A 22,947-nucleotide genomic window follows, 5' to 3' on the forward strand; every position below is an offset into this window, starting at 1 on the left:
ACTCTAGCAATTTTCTCATTAGCATAATTTAGTTCTAATTAGTAGTTGATAATATTAGTGCGTTAAAGAAAAATCAAAATATGTTTGGAAGTGACATTTGGAACAATTACACGACTCTAGTCTAGACAGATACTCAACTCTCTTCCTAGCTCCTCAGGAATTCGATCCCGACCCTCATATTGGGTAAAAGGTATTACACATCTCTTCCTACTTTGTAGTAGTGCGAAGTTGGCAGCGATCAGTAATCAAGTCTTTCAAATATTTAGCAAAACCCGACATCTCTTGAAATGCTTCCAAATATGGAATATTCACCTATAACTACTTGAGAATATCATAGAACTTTTCGAGTTTGCTATCATCAAAGTTCCTAGCAAGTCTTTGAGGGAATAGAGAAGGAGGTCTAGGAATAGGTGGTAGTGTGTCTCTTTTACTTTTCCTTTACCTCTTCCCGATTTACTTCTTGCACTTTCAACTCTTCCGGAACCTTTTCAACTTCAACAACACTTGGCTCTTCAACCTCAACCTCTTGTTCGGACTCTTCTACTTCAACCACTTGTTCACTTTATCCTTGTAGTACCTTCCCACTCATAGTAGTAATTGCCATGATATGAGAAGTTGGGCAGCTCCCACTACCCTTTGGGTTCGCAATTGTGTCACTAGGAAGTGTTCCCTTTTGCTTTGGATTTTGTTCCCTAGAGAGATCTCTCATTTGCATCTCCAATTTTTGAATAGATGCGGTATGAGAGCCAACAAACTCGGTCATATTCCTCATAGAAGTGTCGGACTTCTCTTGATTTTGCAATATCCGTTCAAGCATGCTTTCCAACTTGAAATCACTTGAGGAACCTTGATTTGAATATTGACCCTTTGGAGGAATATAAGGGTTGGAACTCCGATTTGAGAAGTGGTTGTTGTTGTTATTCCAATTTCCTTGATTTGAGCCACCTTGGTCATTTCGCCACCGTTGGTTGCCTTGCCCTTGGGGGTTAGGCCTCTATTGATTTTGTTGTCCTTGACCTTGGTATTGTTGCCTTTGATAGCCTCCTTGAGAGTTGTTGACATAGTTGGCTTCGTCATAATCTTCATTTGATGATGGTTGAACATCTTCCACAATATTTACCTTCTTCGTTTGCCTTTCAGTAAACATTTTTGTCAACATATTAACATTGGTGGCAAGCCCTGCAATTACTTGATCTCTTTCTTGATTCTCTTTAATCATGGTGGTCAAGGAGGGAGAACCATATGCAATTCCACCTGTGGTGTCCTCTGAGTGCCACGCTTGATTATGTTGTGCCATTTTGTGAAGAATTTGTGTGAACCTTGCGAATGTCTTGTCCATAAAAGATCCATCAGCTGCATTCTTGGCTATAGATTGGTTCATAGGATCTAAACCCATGTAGAATTTCTCCAACAAGATAGAATCCAGAAACCATGATTGGGAGACCTCACCAAATATAACTTGAATCTATCCCATGCCTCATGTAGATGTTCTCCCGGTACTTGCTTGAAAAAGAAAATTTTATCTCGGAGCTCAGATTTCTTACTTTGCGAGAACCATTTAGCTAAGAATGCTCGGACAAGTTCAGGCCAAGAATGAATGAAATTTGGTGGCATATTTTGAAGCCATTTCCTTGTGTTCCCAGCTAGTGAGTACTTGAACACCCTCAACCTCAAGGCATTATCTGAGACGTTGTTCTACTTATGCATCGCACACACACCCAAGAAGCTTCTAAGATGTTTTGTCGGATCATCATCAGTGGAATTCCTGAAAAAACCCTCCGCTTTGAGCATTAGGATTAAACCATGTTCCACTTTGAAAGTTGGAGCACCAACAACCAGAGGTACAATAGCATTTGTATCCTTGATGTACTCATCTATGTCCGCAAAAGGATTTTCTTCCATTTCTTCCTCATATTCAGCCATGTCTTCCTATCAACACCAAGCAAAACAAGTAAAGTGTGATGGTATATAATAAGACGTAAAGTAATACACACTAATTAGTAATTTCAAAACCGTATTCCCCAGCAATGGCGCCAAAATTTGATACGCTCAAATTACACTTTAATTAAATAGTGTAAGGTAGTCGATATCAAATATAATAATCCAACAAGGTTGGGGTCGAATCCCATAGGGGATAGGTGTGAAAAGGTTACTCGAGTAATGTGCTACTTGACTTAGGTCGTAATTCTATTCCGTTAATTGTAACAAGAGTATTATATGGTTGTGATTTGAAGAAATAACTAATTGTAACATTGAGAATGTAAATAATTTGATTAAGGAAACCAAGGTTGTGTCCTCTTCAATGAAATGTAATGCTATCGATGTTCATATGATATATTTCTAATGGAAGGTTCTTTAGATATGCAAATGATTTCTAAATGACTAACCCAATATTTTCCAATAGTTGGGTAATATTTTCTCTTATGATTTTTCCAAATATAAAAGAGTTTCAATTAAGAGCAATCAATTTATGCCAAATAAAATCCACTTATTCCTAAGCGATTCTATTAAACAAGGTCTAAAACCTTGAGTCTTTGATATTTACTTCTACCAAACTCTAACCCACTTTTCCAAGTAAAGAAAGAGTTTAATGGCTCTTGTTAATGTTTGCAACCACCAACAATAAATGAAGAATGAGAAATAAATATATATCAACCAACCATTATATATATATATATATATTCAATGTTAAACACCCATTAACATAACACCCATTTAGGGTCCACAACCTTAGTATTTAAAGCTAGTTACTCATGCTAAAATACAAAAAGATGAGAATATTAAATGTCATAAAGCTTACAAAGTGCAAGATTCTTCACTCCTAAAGCTTCCAAAAGAGAGGAATATTCAAAGGTTGGAATGTAGCTCAAAATCAAGACAAGATGCCCCCACAAAACCCAATAAATCTATTTATAGTGGGCTAAAACTCGGGACCCTAGTTCCCAGGTAGTTGTCGCATTTAGGTTATGCGGTCCGCTTTATTGATTTGTGATCGCATTTGTCTCTGTATTTTCTGCCTTCAGCAACTTCTACAAGGAATTTGTGATCCATTATGTGGCCCGGAAACCTGTTATGCGGTCGCATAATGGACCGCATTTCTTGCGCTTGAATTTGGCCATCAGACTGTTGGGCTTTGCGATTCCTTTGAGCATTATGCGGTCCGCATGTTGGATTTATGGTCCGCATATTCACATCTGCGATTGCATTTTGCCTTTTTCTTGTCCTTTTGTGGCTTTTTGATTTCATTTCCATGTTCTTGGGTCCTTAAGCCTCAATCACTGCAAAACATTAAAATTACATAAGTATAAAAGATAATTGAATTTAAAACAAACTAAAATCTAAGCAATTTGTATTAAATGTGCCGAAATTCTCCGGCACATCGCATACTATCGTGGTCATATGGTACCTTGCATGTTACTAGTCCATAAGTATCGGGTATTAACGCTCGACCCGTAGTTTATCCCAGTTTGACAACCTTCAACAAAACTTATTTTCTTTAATTCGTGTACCCTTTTCTTCATGGCACTTACTTATTGCTTGTTATTAATAGCATAAATATGCTAACCTCCAGATAATCTCATCCCCGAGTTTACATCAATTTACTAAAGATGAAACTTTAACGTACGAAAAATGTGAGATGTAACATAAAGTAAAAACAGTAAACTGGGATAACTAGAAGGGGACTCCAGGGTATGCGAATGCTGGCAGATCTACCTTGGGTATCCTGTAGGACTGAAGGCAGCACCCAATTCTGGTCAACACGGTCCAGTACCAAAATCTGCACAAAAAGTGCAGAGTGCAGTATCACTACAACCGACCCGATGTACTGGTAAGTGTCGAGCCTAACCTCGGCGAAGTAGTGACAAGGCTAGGACACGACAATAACATGAACCTGTGTAGTTAAATCATATACGAGAAAATAACAACAAATGGAAACTAAACAGATTATAACAGGAGAGAGGGAAACATGCTGAGGGGAATATTAGATCCTGAAATAGCAACAGTAAAGAAACGTAGTAAATTACATGCTTTGCACCAATGAAAGTAATAAACATCTCGAAACAAGTGCACGGCATCACCCTTCGTACTTTTACTCTCACCCTCACCATAAAAAACAATAGCAACGCTACGACATCACTCTTCGTGCATTAACTCTCTCATAACATGGCACGACATCACCCTTCATGCATTATCACTCACATAATATGGCACGGCATAACCTTTCGTGCATTATCACTCACAAAATATGGCACGACATCACCCTTCATGCATTATCACTCACAGAATATGGCACGACATCACCCTTCGTGCTTTAACACTCTCCCTCACCAAAATAATAAACAATAATAACAGGGAGATAGAAATATCAAGAACCAGTCTTGCTTTAATCATTTAATTCCACAATGCCAGCCTCAACTCTGAGTCAATGCTCAATCAGTACCACATCCCGTATAACATGATAAGAGTTGCTCAACACATGGAATATCAAGTCTAAACATGAAATATATGATCAGAGAGTACAATAGTTACAAGACTAAGGCTAACTCGCATGCGATGACCCGACAACAACGCATAGGTACTCGTCACCTTACCTATATGTTGTACTCAACATCAAAACATGTAGCAAATAGGTAAATAATACCTAATCCCTCAAGCCAAGGTTAAACCCAACACTTTCCTCGCCTCCGTGAGCCACTCAAAGCTCAATCACAGACTTCCCTTTCACACAAGCCTCTGGACCAATAGAATCTAGCAAATTACCAACCAAACGATTCAATTTACGCCTTAGGAACTACCCATAATAACAAGGAATTCAATTTAAACCATTTTGAAAAAGTCAACAAAAGTCAACACCCGGGCCTACTTAATCCATACACATCCTCATCGATCCATCATTCTTCTTTACAAACAACACTGGCGTACCCCATGGCGAGACACTGGGTCTAATAAAGCCCTAATCAAGTAAATCTTGCAACTGCTCCTTCAATTCTTTTAACTCTGGCGGGGCCATATGGTATGGCAGAATGGAAATGGGCTGAGTGCCTGGAGCCAAATCAATGCAAAAGTCAATATACCTGTCGGGTGGCATCCCTGGCAGGTCTCTTGGGAATACCTCTGGAAACTCATGAACAACTGGTACGGAATCCATGGAAGAACTTATGCGCTAGAATCACGAATATAAGCCAAATAAGCCAAACTCCTTCTCGACCATACGCCGAGCCTTCATATAAGATATAACCCTACTAGAAGAATGGCCAGGAGTCCATCTCTACTCTAATCGAGGAAACCCCGACAAGGCTAAGGTCATTGTCTTGGCATGACAGTCCAATATAACATGATAAGGTGACGGCCAATCTATACCTAAAATGACATCAAAATCGACTATGTCGAGAAGCAGAAGATCTACGCGAGTCTCAAGACCTCCTATGACAACCACAAACGAACGATAGACACAATCTACAATGGTTGACACATACAAGGGAGCACTCAAGAAATCATGAGGCACAACCAAATATGAAGCAATGTAAGATGATAAAAAATAATTAGATCCCGGATCAAATAATACTGAGGCATCCTTACTGCAAACTGAAACCATACCTGTGATAACAGCGTCGGATGACTCAGCCTCAGGTCTGGCTGGAAAAGCATAACATCGGGGATAGGCCCCACCACTCTGAACTACCTCTCGAGGATAGACCCTATCTTGTTGGCCTCTACCTCTAGCGGTTTGACCTTCACCTCTAATGCCTCGACCTCCACCTCTAGCTGCCTGATCCCTACCTCTAGCTGGCTGAGCGGGTGGTGGAACACATGATGCCGAGACCATGGCGCAAGAACCTGAATGCTAAGAAATGCTCGAGGGCAAAATCTAGCAATGTGCCTCGGATCGCCACAAGTATAACAAGACCTCAGCTGCTGAGACTGCTGACCCTAACGACTTGAATAACCACCATGAAAACTCTGGAGCGGAGGCGCACTAATAGGAGCTGGTGGTGCATTATAGGCTGGCTGATCGGAATACTGCATATGAGGGCCACGGCCACCTGGAGCACCGTGGGATGCCTGAAGTGCTGAACAAAATGGCTTGGGAGGGTGGACTCTTCCAAAAGAACCCCTGCCTCCAGATGAGGCACCACTGAACCTACCAGAAAGACGAGGCCTTTTATCGGACCCCTGACCACTCCCTTGAGCTAAAACCATCTCAATTCGTCTGGCCACATTGGCTGCATCCTGGAAAAGAAATTTCGCTCCATGTCTCCTTAGCTATCTGCAGCTTGATAGGCTGAGTTAGTCCATCAATGAACCTCTTCAACTTCTCTCTCTCTCGGTAGGAAGTATAAGAAGAGCATGACGGGCCAAATCTACAAACCTAGTCTCGTACTGAGTGACAGTCATAAAACCCTGCTGAAGATGCTCGAACCGCCTACAATAGTCCTCTCTCTGAGTGATAGGAAGGAACTTCTCGAGAAATAGCCGAGAGAATTGATCCCAAGTCAAGGCAGACGACCCAGCTAGTCTAGTCAACACAAAATCATTCCACTATCTCTTGGCAGCCCTATCATCTAGAATACAACAAAGTCGACCCTATTGGTCTCCACTATCCCCATGTTCCGCAACATCTCATGGCAGCGGTCGAGATAATCCTTTGGGTCCTCAGAAGCTGCCCCACTACAATGAACCAGGAAAAGCTTGGTGAACTTGTCCAACCTCAACAAAGCCTTAGAAGACATGACTGATCCACCAGCGGTGTGTGCCGCAATAGCTGGCTGAACTACTCCAACTGGCTGATCTACTGGAGTTTGAAATTGAGGAGCCATCTGCTCTGGAGTGTGGGTAGAGGGAGTCTATGCTCTTCCCCCAACCTGAGAGATGGTTGGTGCTACAGGGAACGTGCCGATCTGAGCTACACTCTCCATAAGGTCCACTAGATGGACCAAAGCATCTTGAAGCACTGGGGTGGCTATGAACCCCTCTAGGACCTGAGTTGGTCCTGCTGGAACGGTGTGGAATGGATCATCCTCATCAAACTCTACTTGAGGCTCCACCGCTGGTGCTACTTCTCGAGCTCTGGTCCTCGTCCTACCCCTGCCTCGGCCTCTGGAACTGCCTCGGCCTCGTCCTCTACCCCTCGTAGGAGTTGCTACTGGGGGCTCGGGCTGCTGGTCAGCCGATAAAGCGGTACATGTTCTTGCCATCTAAGAAAGAACAAGAGTAGAGTGTTCAATTAGCATCGAGAGATCAGATCGCATGACAGAGAAGAATAGAAATGAATTTGTTTCCTAAAACTCTATAGCCTTTGGGGGATAAGCACAGATGTCTCCGTACCGATCCTTCAGACTCTACTAAGCGTGTTCGTGAATCGTGAGACCTAGGTAACCTAGTGCTCTGATACCAACTTGTCACGATTTGGCTTTCCCCGCCATAGGGATCGTGATGGCGCCTAACTTTTCAGTTGCTAGGAAAGCCAAGATATAAAAATTAAATACGCTAACCCGTTAAGCAATTAACTAGATAACAATAATTTAAAACATCACCAATTAATAAAGTGCAGAAGTTTATAATTACCCAAATACTTATACACGACTACCTATAAACTAGTGTCATAATTCACGAACTTCTAAGAATCACTACAAATACTGACTGAAAAGAAATACAACTGTCTTTGAATTAAAGTAAAAACAGTAAACTGGGATAACTAGAAGGGGACTCCAGGGTCTGCGAGCGTCGGCAGATCTACCTTGGGTCTCCTGTAGGATTGAAGGCAGTAATCAACCTCTCGATCAGTCACTAGCCCCGAAATCTGCGCAAGAAGTGCAGAGTGCAGTATCAGTACAACCAATCCCATGTACTGGTAAGTGCCGATCCTAACCTCGACGAAATAGTGACGAGGTCACGGCGGGGCATCACAACATATATAACCTGTAACAGTTTATACTAAAATGGAAAGGAAATATACAGATTATAACGGGAAAAGAGAAAACATGCTGAAGGGAATATTAGATCTTGAAATAGCAACAGTAAATAATATGCTTTGCACCAACGAAAGTAATAAATATCACGAAACAAGTGCATGGCATCACCCTTCGTGCTTTTACTCTCACCCTAACCATAAGAAACAATAGCAACGGTACGACATCACCCTTCATGCATTATCACTCATAGAATATGGCACGACATCACCCTTCATGCATTATCACTCACAGAATATGGCACGACATCACCCTTCGTGCATTATCACTCACAGAATATGGAATGACATCACTCTTCGTGCATTATCTCACTCGCACAATAGTGCATGATAGCACCCTTCGTGCTTTAATACTCTCCCTCACCAAAACAATGAACAATAATAACACGGAGATAGAAATATCAAGAACCAGTCTTGCTTTAATCATTTAATTCCACAATACCAGCCTCAACTCTGAGTCAATACTCAATTAGTACCATATCCCGGAAACGCGTTCGGACTGCACACGTAAATTGAGGAGGAATAAAATGAGGTTTTGAAGGCCTTGAAACCCCGGATTAGATTCTAAAACACAAGATTACCTTTCGGGTCATCACATGTTATGAGAATTGAGAGTTATTCTAGTATAACATTTGAGATTAATTCTATCTAGCATTTGACTGTAGGTATCAATTCAAAACAGGATAAGAATTATATAAAAAACTTAGGATTATATATCTTGTATAATTCTAATTATAATTTTAAAATTATAATCATATGGGATAACCTTTGCCTATCTCAGGATTGAACCAAACTTTTATAATCAATCGATAAATGACGGTTACATTAGTTACCAAAAAAATGACGTTTAGATTTGATTACATCAATAATTTATTTTTAAAGTTATTTAGACAAAATAATTAATAACAATAATATACCAAGTGCATTTTCACAAGTGGAGTCTGAACAGGATAGTGTGTACACAGACATTATCACTATCATGTGGGTAGAAATATTATTTTCAATAGACTCTCGGCTCAAGAAAAGCATTTCAAAGATAGTTTGAAAAAAAAAAGTAGTGAGCAAGCAATGTTGAAAATAATAAAGACAAGAACAATAACAAAAACAAAATAACAAAGCAAATGAAACAACGGGTAAAATAGAAATCATAAAATAAGATAATACGAGAATGATACTAATAGTACTGATATGAAAAATAAGGAACAAATATGGTGTCCCAAACTCGACGACCTACTAACCGTCTATCATATTCCTTGACCTCCATATTATTCTATCTAGGTTCATGTCCTCGATAATCTAAAGATGTATCATATCTTATCTTATCTAATCAGCTATTTCCAATACTTCTTCGGCCTACCTCTACCGCTCCTTAGACAAACCATTGCTAATCTCACACACCTCCTCACTATGTCATCTGTGTATCACCTCTTCGCATGCCCGAACTATCTCATCCTCGCTTCCCTTATCTTGTCCAACACAGAGTTCACTTCCACATTGTCAATATCGTTGTTCCTAATCATATCACTCCTAGTATACCTGCACAACCATCGCAACATCCTTATTTTTGCTACTCTCATCTTCTGAGCATGAGAGTTATTCCCTAACCAACACTTTGCCCCATACAATATAACTAGTCTAGTAACTACTATATAGAACTTACCTTTAAGTCCCGGTGGCACATTCTTCTCACACAAGACTCCATATACGAGTCTCTGTATTTATCGATCCTGCGATATGATGTGTGATATTATTATCACTCTCCTCATTTTCTTGGATTATTGACCCAAGATACTTGAAACTTTCTCTCTTGGGGATAACTTGTGTATCAATTCTCACTTCCACTCTTGAACCATGAGTTATGTCATTGAACTTACACCCTAAGTACTTTGTCTTAGTCTTGCTCAATCTGAAACTCCAGGGTCCGTATCCAAATCTCCAGCCTAGCGTTAACTCTGTCACGTATCTCGTCAATCAATATTATGTTTTCTGCAAATAGCAAACACCATGTCACTTCCCTTGGATATGTTGCTTTTGATTCATCTATCACCAAAAGCAAATAAAAACGGGCTAAAAGCTAATCCCTAGTGTAACCTCATCATGACTGGAAAGTGTTTCGAGTCTTCTCCCACTATTTTTATCCCAGTCTTGGCTCCATCGTACATATCCTTAATCGCCCTATGTATGTACACCTCTAGTCTCCAAACATCTCCATAAAATTACCTCTCTTGTCACTTTGTTGTATGTTTTTTCTTGGTCAATGAACACCATATGTAAGTCCCCACTTTCTCTCCTTATACTGCTCTACCAATCTCCTAACAAGATAAATGGCTTCTGTAGTTGACCGCTCCGGCATGAATCTGAATTGATTCTCGACAATAGATAAATCCCTCTTCACCCTCCCCTCTACCACTCTCTCTCAAACTTTCATAGTGTGGCTTAGCTGGTTGATACCCTTATAGTTGTTGCAATTTTGAATATCACTCTTATTCTTGTACAACAGAGTTATTCTACTCCACCTTCACTCTTCGAGAATTTTTGTTATCCTAAAAATGATATTAAACAACTTGTTAGCCACTCCATACTTGTCCGGCCTGTGCTCTTCTCAAAATTCATCGGGATCTCGTCTAGACCGGTCGCTCTTTCCCTTCTCGTTATACGCATAACTTCCTTAACCTCCTCAAACTTTATATGCCCGCAATATCCAAAATTTCGACGACTTGCGAAGTGCTTTAAATCACCCATCACAATATTCTTGTCCTCTTCTTTATTCAACAGTTTATAAAATTATGTCTGCCATCTTCGTCTAATATGTGTCTCTTCAATTAATATTTTGTCTTCCTCGTCTTTGATACACTTTACTTGGTCCAGGTCTCGGGCCCTCCTCTCTCTCGCCTTGGGGAGTCTATACAACTTCTTATCCCACCTTTATCCTCTAGTCCTAGTGACAAGAATTCAAACTCTGTTGTTTTTGCTGCCCAAACCGCTAAGAATATCCTTCATTTTTCGATGAAGAATACATTGACCTATTAGGATTTCTGTATAACAATGTTGTGAAATTTTTTACATATTATTCTTATACTATTACATATACTATTTGACGGATCTAAGTGCATTGTTGTTGTCGATGTTGATATCTCTCTTGAAAGTGTAACATAAATAATTATTCGTGGAAGGAAATATATTATTGTAAATATAGTCAAATATTTAGAATGTTTGTCCTTGTGCTTTATTTAAATAAATACAAAATATAAACATACTAAAAATTATTTTCACAGAAATTTAAAAGGATATTCTTTAGTTTCGGAAGATGAAAGTTGAATTTGGGGATAAACACATACTTAAAAGCACATTGACAATATCATAAGTTCTGCATGTATGACGTTATTGTCAAAACTTCTATATACCATATGTGTACTACATAAGTTATTTACCGGATCTAAGTTTTTAGTAGCACAACGGATATATTTTTCTTCAAAATCAACCTATATGCATTAAAAGATCAATTTGAACTTAGTCTAATATATATATATGGTGACACTAACATACGTAAGAAATAATGAACTTGACAACAAACATGTACGGTAGACGATCATTTGGTATTAAAGTATTTAAGTATTTTTCTTGGTAGTAATTATTGGTATCATCAATCTTTTGCTGAGTTAAAACTGAAAAATAATTTATTTTTACCATAGAACTTAGCAATCAACCTTTTATTTTAGTTGATCAACATATTTATTTTTGCTAGCTAAGATAGCTCTTTAATTTCTTTCATGTAATTTGCACAAATTGCATTTTAATCTAATGATGGACATATTTTCCTTATTAAATGCACTACTATTACCATTAGGTTGATAACCAAGTGTTCTAGAAGAACTAAATCTTCTTTTATTGGATGCTCTTCTTCGGTTCCGACACGAAGTAAGAAGTCACTGAATGTTGAATCTGTTCTTACGTTTATATTTCTTGTCATTTGAATATTCTTCATTTGAGGTCGTAAGTATAATTTTGGCAAGCTAGCTTTTAAACTTTCTGTTTTCGTCAATTTTGCAACTGCTTATAGTACTTGACAAAAATCACCTTAGAAACTATTACTTTTCCACCAAACGGTTCATTTATATCCAATATATCTCTAAAACTCTAGGCAATTGTTTTGACCATTTGACGCTTAACCAAAAATGCTTCGTCCCATATTATCACTTTTGCTTTCCTTATAAATTTAGCACTATTTCTCTTCTTTGATATATTTGTGACGGTTATTTCAATTATTTGAAGGGGTATATCAAACCTAAAGTGAGTTGTACGTCCTAATAATAAAATTGTTGATGGTACACCATTTGTTCTAATTGCTAACAATAGCATGCCTCTTGATATGACAATTGCAAGTAATGCATGACATATGAATATTATTTTGATTCCACCGGAGAAATCTATAAAAGAAAATCCCACTATACCAGAGTTAACTTCTTATAATATGGTCTAGAAAGCTTATTCTTGTTCAGAATTTTGCTTTAATTGTGCCTTTTCAAATACTTGTATGACCTTCTTAATATTATACTAATCTTTTTTACTTTGTGATCTATTTTTTTTTTAATTTCTAACACTCTTTTTATGGAATAAATTTATGTACCATAAGATTTTTTTTTTTAACTTGAAAAATAATTTTACTCATATGACGAATTAAAAAAATAATTTAGTAGGATTCTCTTGCCAAATAATTAATTAAAAGATTTGATTATTTATTTCTGTTGATTCAGATTCCTAATAGTTCATCTCATGTTTGAATATATACCCGTAATTATAATTTTATCCACCATAAATTTATCTTCAAAGAGTAAAAAGCTCGATTTGACATTACACTTTTAGATCTTTATGTTTGCAAATCATTAATGGTATGACTCTTACCAACTTTTTCTTTCTCATTCTCACACATTTATAGTCATAAAAACTTTCTTAGTTGTTCTTTAATAATTGGGTATATTTTTTAATATTACATAAAAAAATTAATAATAATAAAAAGATTATTTAATTAGAAAAGCAGTTCAAATATAATATAATAATATATTATCGTGAGAGTTTTTTTGTCAATCTCAACGCCTTATGCAGTACGTTTAACAACACTTTTATTTATTTTTTGGTATTGGATATTATAGAGGGGTAATGTATTACCAATATGGAGGAAAAATATTAAATATTAAAAAAATTAACATAGAAGTTGTTGTAGTCCAAAAAAATAAGTTATTACATTATGTCTTTTTCCTATGAGTTCTTCTGTTTAATATTTTAGGGCTATTTTGGTCTATCAATATTGTAGTTGTATTTTTATAATAATAAGAAGTATATCTTAAAAGTAATAGAATTACATGGCTAAAAATATGTCCGTATCCCGAAAGTAATTATACTAATAGGAAATCTAACGTGTTCCTAAAGGTATTAGGTTTACATGCTAATATGTACTATTATATATCTATGTCCGAAAGTAATAAGTCTTTTTAATTCTTATTTTTCTATTTTTATATTATTACTATTGATAGCTTCAATTGAAAAAAAAATCCTACGCCTAATAAATTAAAGTCTCGTTCTTGCTTTTAATTCTTATAGGAATCATTGAATTTGTTTTAAATTCTTATTGGAATCTACTTGAGTGGTTAAAAGTTAAAAAAAATTCCACGAAGTTTTAATTGAATTCAAAGTCTAAATTTTTGGAAAGTCATAAATATGACAATTATATCCAACAGATTTGAAAAATAGTTCAATATTTGAAGGATAATAGGATTCCTAAAGGTAATCATGTAGGATTACTAACTTGTAGTATTATGTCCTAAAATTATTAGGATTAGAAGGTTAATATCTAAAATTTCAATTTTGTTCTTTTATTGTGAGTTATTATACTTAATATTAAAAATAATTTTTGTAAATTAATATTTTATTTATGCTTTTATAATAATATAGATAATTATCTAACTAAGGCTGAATAAATATACAAATGTGTTTGTTTGTCTTGAAAAGCCTCATTGGTTCCGGAAAAAAATGTTACTATGATCGGAAAATAAGGAATATGATATGCTATGCTCTTTTGTATACCTCAATAGACAACAAAAGAATGTTGAACACTTTTGTTTTATGATTTTTTTTTTTGTGTCCTTTACATTTTCTCTATATATTTTATTTTTTTATTTGATGGGAAGGTTGTAACAGGGAAAAGGGGAAGGAAGCATTTGGTGAGTGAATATGAAACTTCATTTTGCACTATGCCTTGTGAAAAAGGTGATGTATATTAAATTTGAAATCTAACCATTACTTTCTTTTTAATTCTTCATGCAAATTGAAAGACATTTTTTACACCAATACTGAATGAAAATATACAACAACAATTGCAACAAAAGAAAATTAAATGAGAATATTTCTTGATTTTTCAATGTAATAAAAATAGAAAAAAGTAAATAATTTTACCCTTAAGTAAATATCAGAAATGGCTCTTATATCATTTGATTTACTGTCATTACAAACTTGGCGTTAATATCATCACCCCTTCACATCGTTGTGACACGTGTATTCTTTCGCATCTCCCAATTAGTGTCCCTTACGTTGTTCCTATTTCTTTATTTTTATTTTCCCTGTCTTAAAGTCCGCTTCACAAAAATCTACTGCAGGAAACTCCATTTTCATTCGACCCCTCTATCTCCCCTTTCAGTAATTCCACTAATTCCTACGTATGTATAGACCGTAAAAAACAGAGGTTCTTGAAAATTTCTTACTACTATAACCTCTTGGAAAGGTATCAATATCCCTATTTTCATTTTCCAAAAAGCCTTTTGAGTACTTCTAGAATTTTCTTGGACAGACTTTACTTGTGTGTACAACTTGCGTGATGACACATGTTGTTAACTTGTTGTTTCCCTATGACTCCTTTTTGGCCTAGAAATACACAGTAGTATACGCCAAAGCCTATCTATTTTTCCTCTCTAGCTTCAAAAACTCATCTCTCTATATTTGTGTTTGTAACAGCAGCAAGGGGATACCCTTTTTTCTTTGGCGTCTTGTATAAATAAAGGTGAGAGCTTTGAGTAGCAAATGATGATAGGATTAGGGGTGGAGGAGTTGAGCTTTGAGAAGCTGATGGTGAACAATAATAGCAGCGGTGGGGGTTGTAAAATGGGGGGTGGGGGTGTGATCAGGGAGTGGAAAGATATACCTATGGAGTTGTTGTTGAGGATAGTTGCACTTGTGGATGATCAGACGGTGATTGTTGCTTCTGGTGTTTGCAGTGGATGGAGAGATGCTATTTCTTGGGGCCTCACTCACCTTTCCCTTTCTTGGTATGTGGCTTCATATCTTATCATTCCTTTTTTTGGAACAAAAGTTTTAAGTTTTTACTATTAGATTGTGTGTTTTGCTTATGGAATTCTGGTATTTTTTACTTGATGTAATGGATGAAGGGTAATTCTTGTTCTTCATTTATCTGATGAAAAAGATGGTCTTTAAATTTGTTGAAATCAGGGGAGTCGAGGCTGATTACAGAATGAAAGTCTACAATCTTTTTTATACTAAACTATCTTGGTCCTATTTGCCTGATCAATTTATTTGAGAGACTATAGGTTTCCTTTGTTTTTTAAATTTTGTGGGGATGAGGCTTGTATAACTTGTTGAAAAAAGCTTTGTGTTTGAAGCTAAGTTAAAGGGTTGACTGAAAATTTCCCCTGACTTGGATGAGCAAGTTGAGTTGTAAAAGTTAGCCTTGCACTTGCATCAAGGGATTTGGGGAAAATAAGAGGAATTAGTAACAATAGGATGGTGAGTCAAATTCCCATAGGTCTATCACATATGTTTATATTTGACATGCCCCAAATATGATTATATTTGGCATAAATGTAAGGTAAGGCTGCGTACAATAGATACTTGTGGTCCGGCCCTCCCGGAACCTGCGCATAGCGGGAGCTTAGTGCACCGGGCTGCCCTTTATGCCCCAAATATGATTATATAATCCTAGATATCATAGTGGTTTACTACTGTGCTCTATGGCAAAATTGGCCCTTTTTTCTCTATGCGTCATCCTGGATTTCTGGAAGCTGTATCTATGTTTTAGTGCTCAGAAGCGTTGAAAAGGAGAAAATATAATGGCATATTTGCCTTTGTTTAAGATTTTTTCCTTTTCCTTTTGGGTTTTTATTAGAATTTGGATTGGTTTCCCTATCTTGCCGGTATTAGTATTGTCAATTGTGAGAGTTGATATTCCAGAGAGTTGGAATTGCATCGATATTTATTATTAGAGAGCTGGCCTCATGTAAGACTATCATTTTAAAACTCTTGACCTCTGATAAGTGTGAGGGATCTTTCCTCTGGTTATTTGTGGTGTATTTCCTGGGATTCTAACTTCTGCAGCAATTTGTTTTTCAGGTGCAAGAGGAACATGAACAATTTAGTGCTGACACTTGCACCCAAGTTCACGAAGCTGCAGGTTCTAACTCTTCGGCAAGATTTACCACAACTTCAGGATAATGGTGTTGAGACAATTGCAAATCACTGTCATGAACTTCAAGACCTTGATCTTAGCAAGAGTTTTAAGCTAACTGACTGTTCACTCTATGCTTTAGCTCATGGCTGTCCAAACCTCACGAAGCTGAATGTCAGTGGGTGCTCGGCTTTCAGTGACGGTGCAGTCGCATACCTCGCTGAGCGTTGCAGAAAACTAAGAGTCTTGAATCTTTGTGGCTGTGTTAAAGCTGCAACTGATAAGGCATTGAAGGTATATGCCTTGAACTCTAAAATGTTCTGTTCTTAGGAGTACTTCAAAAACCTATTGGTACTTCTAACTGAAATGAATTGTTATTACTTTGTGCAGGCTATTGGTTATTACTGTACGCGACTGCAGACTGTGAATCTAGGTTGGTGTGATAAAGTTGGTGATGAAGGCGTAATGAGCTTAGCTTATGGCTGTCCTGATCTCAGAGCCCTTGATCTGTGTGGCTGTGTTCTTATAACAGGTAAAACTCGTCTCGGGTTAGGTTTCGTATGTAATGTCTTTCCTTGACAGCAGTATATGTACTACTATACTGGCTGGTATTAGACTCTGCCTAACTTGGCTCCTGTTAAGTTGTATTCAACTATTCTAGAGATTTTGGTATGGAAAATCTTATCAAAGAAAACAATTGATTCATGTCCTATTAGTGACCAACTGGCAGGAGATATTTATGCCAGATATTGTCTTTGAGGAAATTTTAGTAAGAGTTAAAACATGATTTGGATGTGTGCGGAGGTGTTGCCATAAGTAATTTTATCAATGACAAACTCTTTCCCCGGAAGGCTCAATTGCCGAACTCGTGTTACTGGAACTTTGACCTTGTCGGTGAAGATCGAAAGTTCTGGTTTTAGATAGGGTAGAATTATATGGCTATTTGTGCCAGAAAATGAATGATGAAGTAAGTGCAAACTATGCCCTGGAACACTTGGTTCTGGTGAATGTCAATCAGCCATCTGATTGTCAGATCATCTCCTAGATTTCGTGTGGATGTTTGTGTCATGAAATTTCGTGATCATTGCGCTCTACTCGTTTTAGCCGAGGGTCTATAGGAAGTAGTCTTCAGGTAGGGGTAAGGCTGCGTACATCCTACCATCCCCAGACCCCACTTGTGGGATTTTCACTAGGTGGTTGTTGTTGCACTCTACTCGTTGGAGGGATGATTTCTAAGTAGCTTAAATGTCTGTTTTTCCTCTTGTTAGTGTGTGTGTGTATTCAGGGGTATCATGCTGCCTACTTCTTGAGATGTCCATTGCATGTTCCCCTTTCTCTTAAAGATTAAGACGTAGTTGCTGATGCCTCCACTTGGAGTCATTTTTCTTGATTTAGTCATCCATTTAACATATCTATCTTACGTGCTGCAGATGAGAGTGTGATTGCGTTGGCAAACAATTGCCCTCACCTAAGATCGCTCGGCCTATACTTCTGCCAGAACATCACAGACAGAGCAATGTACTCTTTGGCCCAGAGTCGGGTCAAGAACAAGCACGAGATTTGGGCGTCTATGAAGAAGAACAGGTACGAGGACGAAGGGCTTATGAATCTAAACATCAGCCAGTGCACTGCTCTCACGCCTCCCGCCGTCCAGGCAGTGTGCGAAGCATTCCCTGCCCTGCACACTTGCCCCGGGAGACATTCCCTCATAATTAGCGGCTGCTTGAACTTAACATCGGTGCACTGTGCATGTTCTGTCCAAGCACACCGTGCACGCGTTCTCCATCCAGCTCACTGAGTGTTGGTTGTATGGAGGAGAAATTTCCAAGTTCCTAGGCCTTCATAGAGGGGAAAAAAAAGTTGGACTCGGCCTTGTACATATTTGTTTGTGTAAAAATTATGCTGGACATTCTTGGCTGTATAAGCCAATCGGTTCTGTTTGTTTAATCTTTTGGACTGATAACTTGTTGGTTTATGTTGTTCTGACTCCTTTCATGTGTTAAATGTTATGTGTAAGACTTATATTTCATGCGTCACACCTAAAATTAAACGTGGGACATAGTTTGGTGGGGGTCTAAAACATAGGAGAAAAAAGCTTGATATGTCAATGTTTCAAAATGGTGGTAATACATGTGGACTTCAATTGATAACTCACCCTAGTATGAGTTTAAAACAGAAGCAGAAAGATTAGTTTGTCCATCTAAAGATAAAAGCTCCATATCCTTCCTGGACTATGTATTTGCTCAAAGTGCTTCTGAAATCAGAAAATTCCATCACATCCCTAGTTACAACTTGCATATCAAACAAATGGCTTAGTTGTTTTATTAAAACAAGCAAAGTAGAAGATGTTGAATTGCCTTAACTTGCACGTCATTGACAACATAACATCAGATTTGTCTCTTCCTCTAGATTTTCTCTGTTGATGTGAGAATGTCTTTTATTGAACCGTATAATATGCGGTATTAGGTTATGAAAAGAGGATGTTAGTTGTAGAAATAAAGTAAATCAGATGGGTGAAGAGCTGATGTTATAACATAAAGTTTTAGCAAACGAAGTTTTAGCTAGCGTTTGGTCGTAAATTTCTTAATATGTTTCAGAAAAATCTGATTTGGATGAAGTTTGGTTTGAAGATGAAAATTTGTTTGGACATAATTTTTCAAAATATATTTTATTATTATTATTATTTTATTTTTTTGTGAAAAAACATGACATGTGACTTATACCTCTAAAAACTATCAAAAATATCCAGTAATACCAAAAAAAAACTTGCTAATCCTGTGTATAGAGCCTTCATTGATGCCATTCATTATCACAAACCATAATTTTGAACATAGATAAGTTTGGCATAAAATTATCATTTTTATAATGAACTACATAATACACTATCCTAAAATTATAATCTGATATTTTAATATCAATTGTTAATAACACAATTACTAACCACTATAATTCATCAAATTGTAATAATATTAGTCTAAAAGAAAATGATAGTAGTAATTAGCTGGTGGTTAGTAGGGTCATAATAGATGGTGTTTTTTTTTTTTATAAAATATAAAAGTTTGGAGTGATTTTTTATATTATTAAAAAATTAAACATTGATATTTTGGGCCAAAGACCGCTCTAGAGCTAGTTTTGGGATTTGGAAATCTATAAACAAACATATTTTGCCAATTGTGTTTTGGAAAAAACTTAGGCAAAATCTGTGGTCAAACGGATGCTTAAATTTAGGTTACTTTTAGCTAATGAATATGATCTAAATTAGTGAATGGTGGGTATTGCTTAATATTGTTGGTTTGAAACATTCTCGTGATTAATTGTTTCCGCAATTTGGTAGTTTTGAACGGTTAAAGGAAATTACAGATTTTTAGAGTCAATTACTCAAATTGTAACTCAACTATTTCAAATTATCTTCTAAAGTTACTTTTCTTTCGTTTGTAACAACAAAGTCACTGAACTACACCTATTGCACTCAGAAGGTCACTCAATTATATTTTTTAAATTTTGGATTGCCAAATACCTATTTTACCCTCTAAATTATAAATATTTATCTTCTTTTTATTTTTTTTAAAATTTCAGTATTAACAACAAAAATTCAAAAATTTATTTACACAATTCAGAATGAAAGAAAATAAGGGTTGTAAAATATATATTACATGCATGTAATATAAAAATAATCTATGTTATTATAAAAGCATGAATATAATGCCGGTTTACAAAAATAATCTTATAATATTAAGCATAATAACTCACAATAAAAAGACATAACCGAAATTCTAGACATTTGTAATCCTATTAGTTTTAGGACACAATGCTACAAGTTAGGAATCCTACATGATTACCTTTCGGAATCTTATTAGTATAATTAATTTAGAGTACAAACATATAATACTACATGTTAGCATGTAAACCTAATACCTTTGGGAACACATTAGATTTCCTATTAGTATAATTACTTTCGGTATAGAGACATATTTTAAGTCATGTAATCCTATTACTTTTAGGATATACTTCTTAAACATTTCTATTACTAATTTAATTTGAAAAAGTATTATAATGTGCTATTACTAATTTAATTTGAGAATGTATTATATTGTTCAAATTCATTTAGAAAAATGAGAACCTTTATTATTATAAAAGCATGAATACAATATTGATTGACCAAAATAGTCCTAAAATATTAAATAGAAGAATTCATAGGGAAAAAAACATAACTAAATTAATAATATTTTGGACTACATGACATTCTATGTTAATTTTTTAATATTCAATATTTAAAATTAAATTTTTCTATTAAATTCTTATTAAAATATGTAGGAAGGTTTAATAAAATCAATTTCAGAAGAATCCTCCATATTGGTAATACATTATTATTCCATAGAGAAAATAAAAATAATATTAAATGGACTGCATAAACCATTTACATTTCCCATAATATATTTTATATTATATCTGAACTATTTTTCTACTTAAATAATATATTTTTAATCAATTATTAAAAAATACCTAATTATTAAACAACAACTAAGAAAATATTTAAAAATATAAATAAGTGAGAAATAGAAAGAAAATTGGTTGGTAAAAGTCAATTCCACTAATGATTTTGCAAACATAAAGATCTAAAAGTGAAATGTCATACAGTCTTTTCACTCTTTTAAAAGAAAATTTATGGTGAATAAAATTATAATTAAGATTAAATCTTCAAAACATGAGATGAACTAATATTAAGAATCTGAATCAACATAAAATAACTTATTTTTTATGTTAAGACCAAATAATTAAATCTTTCAATTAATTATTTAGCAAGAGAATCCATTTCAATTATTTTTAAAATTTATCATATGAGTAAAATTATTTTTCAAGTTAAGAAAAATCTTAGGGTACATAAATTTATTCCATAAAAAAAGTGTGTGATTACCCAAAAGGTCATCTCGTGTTTTAGAATCCAATTCGGGGTTCCGAGGCCTTCAAAACCTTATTTTCTTTTTCCTCGAGTTGCGTGCACAGTCCGACTGCGTTTTCGGAAAGCCTTTATGTCATGACCCCAAATACCCGATTGTGATAGCGCCTATCACATTACTAGGCAAGCCAACCCAAACTATTAACTACAACAAATTCCTTTTTATAAAATTATTTTTCTAACACAGGTTTAAATACCAAATTTTCTTAATAAGTGTTTAAAAACAACAAAATATAAGCGGAAGTCAAATAAACATGAACTACACAGCCCAAATATCTAGTGTCACGAGTCTAGAACCTCTACTACATAACTGACTGTCTAACACAACATAAGTTTAGAAAATGCGGAAAAGAACAAGTTAAGAAGGAGAAAATAGGGTTGCGGACGCCATGCAGCTACCTGGAAATCTCCGGCATCCTCTGGATCAGCTGAGGACCCTCACTCTACCACTCGGGCACCTGGATCTGCACACAAGGTGCAGGGAGTAACGTGAGTACGCCAACTCAGTAAGTAACTAAATTAAATAAGGTCTGAAAGCAGTGACGAACAGTTAAAAATCATATAACTGAATAAACAACAGGATAACAGGTCAACTTCACCGTTTAAAACCTGTTTCATCGTAAAATCATCAATTTCAGTTTAAACACTTGAAATCATATACTTAGCAATTTTTCCAACAGAGGCTATTTTTAAAAGAAGAGTGAAATTAGTGAAAATATCATAACCGGGCCCCTCGAGCAAGGTATCACTCAGAATATGGCCTCTCAGTCACTCGTGACTCACTCTCGTCACTCAATACTCACTCTCAACACTCAGGCTCATTAATATCTAATAATAATAAAAATCATAGTAACCGCTGCGGCGTGCAGCCCGATCCATAATTTATAGTCGACTACGCTCACTTGGGGTGTACAAACTCCGGAAGGAAGCATCATATCGCTGCGGCGCACAGCCCGATCCAATATATATATCGCTGCGGCGTGCATCCCGATCCATATAAGTATCGCTGCGGCATGCAGCCCGATGCATAACTCACACATATATAAATATCCTCACCATTAGGTTCTTAACCTTTCTCAGTCATTAACCTCACAGCCTCTCGGACACAACAGTAGATTAAAGAACTTAGTCCAAACAGTCCTCACATTTAGAAAAACCAGTTTTAAACATTTAAACAGGTAAAACATGACTGAGGATATGCTTTCAACAAGTAAAGTGAGGAAACACAGTAAAAATGCCCCTAAGGGTCTCAACAGGTCCGCACAAGGCCCCAAACATGGCATACATCCCATAATACAGTATGAATGACTAAAGTACGGAATAATATAAGATTCCAAATCAAATACGCAGCTTAATAGTAGCTACGGGACGGAGCAAGTCACAATCCTTACCGGTGCATGCCCACACGCTCGTCAACTAGCATGTGCGTCACCGCATTTATCAAAACAAGTCAAATACCAGGGTTTTGTACCCTCAGTTCCAAATTTACAATGGTTACTTACCTCAAACCGGTGAAAATACAACTCTGCGACGTCTTTGCCCCTCGAATCGGCCTCCACTCGCGTTAAATCT

General features: G+C 36.3%; 1 protein-coding gene across 1 annotated transcript; it reads left to right on the top strand.

The window, feature by feature from the left end:
* Nucleotides 1–14,846: 14,846 nt before the first annotated feature.
* Nucleotides 14,847–18,440, top strand: LOC107783609 (F-box protein SKP2A). Its single transcript, XM_016604592.2, has 4 exons — nt 14,847–15,285; nt 16,364–16,712; nt 16,809–16,950; nt 17,849–18,440. The coding sequence occupies exons 1-4, from the start codon at nt 15,041–15,043 to the stop codon at nt 18,214–18,216; spliced, it is 1,104 nt and encodes a 367-aa protein (XP_016460078.1). The 5' UTR covers nt 14,847–15,040; the 3' UTR covers nt 18,217–18,440.
* Nucleotides 18,441–22,947: the final 4,507 nt, after the last annotated feature.

This window comes from Nicotiana tabacum, chromosome 16 (genome assembly GCF_000715075.1).
Source record: "Nicotiana tabacum cultivar K326 chromosome 16, ASM71507v2, whole genome shotgun sequence".
In the NCBI taxonomy this organism is placed as follows: Eukaryota; Viridiplantae; Streptophyta; class Magnoliopsida; order Solanales; family Solanaceae; genus Nicotiana; species Nicotiana tabacum.